The sequence below is a fragment of the Pteropus vampyrus genome, unplaced genomic scaffold (genome assembly GCF_000151845.1).
Source record: "Pteropus vampyrus isolate Shadow unplaced genomic scaffold, Pvam_2.0 Scaffold58, whole genome shotgun sequence".
Taxonomy (NCBI): Eukaryota; Metazoa; Chordata; class Mammalia; order Chiroptera; family Pteropodidae; genus Pteropus; species Pteropus vampyrus.
The window spans coordinates 4949542-4952366 of NW_011888839.1; the positions used below are offsets into that span (position 1 = coordinate 4949542).

The window sequence follows — 2825 nt, forward strand, 5'->3', positions numbered from 1 at the left end:
CATAAGAGCCCCTAGCTTATGCTAAAATTAAAATTCTCATTTGCAAATGGTGTAGTAGGCATACGTGAACATTACTGTGTGATCTAAGAAAAATATATAATTGCGAGAGGGACAAAAATATTTAATATTAATTTAATTCTGTTAGTGGTGAAAGTATTTCTGGCTTAAAAAAACACTCATCATTTGATTTCATTATGGAGATTAGCAAAGTAAAAGTAATTCTTCATGTTAAAAACAATTAAATTGAAAGCAAGATTAAATATAATTATTATAGAAAAAATCCTGAAAATTACATAGCACACTCTCTGATATATATTTGCAGGAAATGAAATCAGAAGCAAAGTTCACATGCAGGTCCTCACATAATTATATTTATACAGTTGCATATCTATGTATTTTTCAAATCTTAACACTGACAATTCTTCAATAGTAACTAATTTTGTAGAAATGTAAAGATTTCCAGTAATATATAAAGCTATATTATTAATCAATGTAAGCAGTCCAAACAATATAATTTGCCTCATTGAAGACTAACAAAATAAAACTGTGACTAAATTAACATTGACTCATCTGTTATGCAGTAATTGCTAAATAACTGTAAAATATATTACATTCTGTTCATTATTGTTCCAATTATAATCTCCTTTTCTATCCATTTCCATGGTTATCTAGATATTATCTAAAAAGAATAGAAAAACATATACTTACCAAAATGGTGGTGACGATCAAAGAACGATTAGATAAGGAATCTGTGATGTTGGCTGGCTTCCCTTTTTGACTTTCTGTCATATTCAGGCCACTGGCTGGATCCCAAGTTCCAATCTATAAAATAGCATACGTACTTTGTAAATTGTCCAGCAAGCACCTGAGACAGAGTACCGCCAGAGAAAGTTAAGACTGCTAACGCTTATTATTCATCTCTGCTGCATTATCCACTGTCATTAAAGTAAAGGCTGCTTGTTTTAAGCATGATCCACCATTCTGTGAAGTATGTCCAGTGAAGTGTGACATTAAAGAACAAAATGATCCACTGCACTTCGACAGTCAGTGTGGGAGTTTAATTTTCCATTCAAACTTTCATTCACCAAGATAAACCACATTTGATGATACCTTGATAGCTGGTTAGAAACTCATTAATAGTGCATATCTTTTACTATAATAGATCTGTCTCATCTTCTCATTATAAAGATAACATGTCATATTACATGGACAAAGCTAAAAGACAGCAAAACCTGGGGATCCAGGATAAATTAATAGGTAAAGGCAGACTTAAGAGAGGCATTGATTGGTATTCTCCATAACCCCCACTAGGGCAAAATCATACCTGGAATTACCTTTAGAGCTTTTAAAAATACACATTTGCAGCTTTTAAAATACTCAGAAAAAAAAATTGTAGCACAATCTCACCTTTTAACTCATTCCAATAGTTACACCTGTGTTCTATTTAATATGTATTTTAATTTATCTAATACCCTCTGATAGATTAGGCCATATACTTTCAGTGTTCAGACATTTTATACCCACTGAACACAGCCTATGGAATAACACAGACACACATGTTTATATAAACATGGTATGCTACTAAAAGCATAGATCAGATGCTTTACGTGCATTTTGCCATTGCACTATTATATAACAATGGTCATCACTAAAGGGGAACAGAGGCAAAAGGAGATGCAGAGTCAGTAGTTCTTTTTCCCACCTTCTTAAACCTGGGAGTCATTGATAGTGACATTTGTCTTCCATATCACCCTACTCAATTATCCAAGTTGTTCTCATCAAAGGAAAAGAAAATTATAAATTATCAATTTATCTTTAAAATAAATCTTTATATATGGCTATTCACGAGAATAGATATGTCATTCTAATACCTGTATATAAGTGCAAACTCTAGTATATTTTTCTCAAGAATGTATTTAATTATACTAGAGACTCAATATAAATGTTTTAGTGATGTCTGAAATTAAACCTCTTGCCACATTTTCTCACGCTCAGTTAATTTTCTTCTTATTAAAAACAACATATTACTGATGTTTGTGTCAACAAGAGAAAAAGTCAAATAATACAGTGAGAGAAAAAATATATTGATTTGGTATTCTTTCCAAAATAAATCAACTATGGGCCAATTAAATTTCTCTACTTTAGACTATAACCATGATGTCCTAAAGACATTCAAGGTCAGTAAGGAAAGGCATTCACAGGGCAGATGGGTAACAATATGTGAAATGGAAGGGCATAAGGCAACAGTGAGAATTTCCAGGCAAGTGTGTGCAGTTTTTAAATCTCACAGTCTCAATGTGGAATATGAAGTAGGGAGCCACAGTCCTGATCCTGCACAGAGCTATATGCCTTGGGGTTGCATGTTCCCAGAGCAGGTGCTTTTTCAAGTTACCAGCAAGGCGTCACCAGACTAGGAGAGGCCCTGCTGGGGATCTGAGTGGGAACAACAAAGGGGATGTCAAATCTGGAATGCTTGCTGACTTACTTAAAGTGTTGCAAATTCAAAATCCTTAAAAATGCTCTGTTGGCTAAACAAGACATCTACAGATCATATTTTGCAGTGATTGCCACTTTTCTCTCCCTGGTCTATAATTAATACCTAGTATGCATTTATTTCCTTAGATTTCTTTTCCCCCACCATTACTTAAATAGCTAGATTTTTCAGATGTGTAATTCTCTCAGCAAAGCCCTGGCATCATTTGTCCATTGTCATCTGCCTAATGACATTCTTAAGCTTAGTCAGTAAGTTTTTTCAACTTTCTAACTGAGTCACTAATACAAAATATTGCCCATTTCACTTACTATTGTCTTCCAAGATTATTTGT

General features: G+C 33.5%; 1 protein-coding gene across 3 annotated transcripts in view; it reads right to left on the reverse strand.

Annotated features, from left to right (window-relative positions):
* The window catches only part of GRIK2 (glutamate ionotropic receptor kainate type subunit 2), a 580378-nt gene that overhangs the window by 228942 nt on the left and 348611 nt on the right, over positions 1–2825 (reverse strand). For all 3 annotated transcript variants that reach the window (XM_011360720.2, XM_011360721.2, XM_011360722.2), the window contains exon 9: positions 709–822. In XM_011360720.2, coding sequence (XP_011359022.1) covers positions 709–822 — 114 coding nt within the window. The remainder of the gene's footprint in view (positions 1–708; positions 823–2825) is intronic.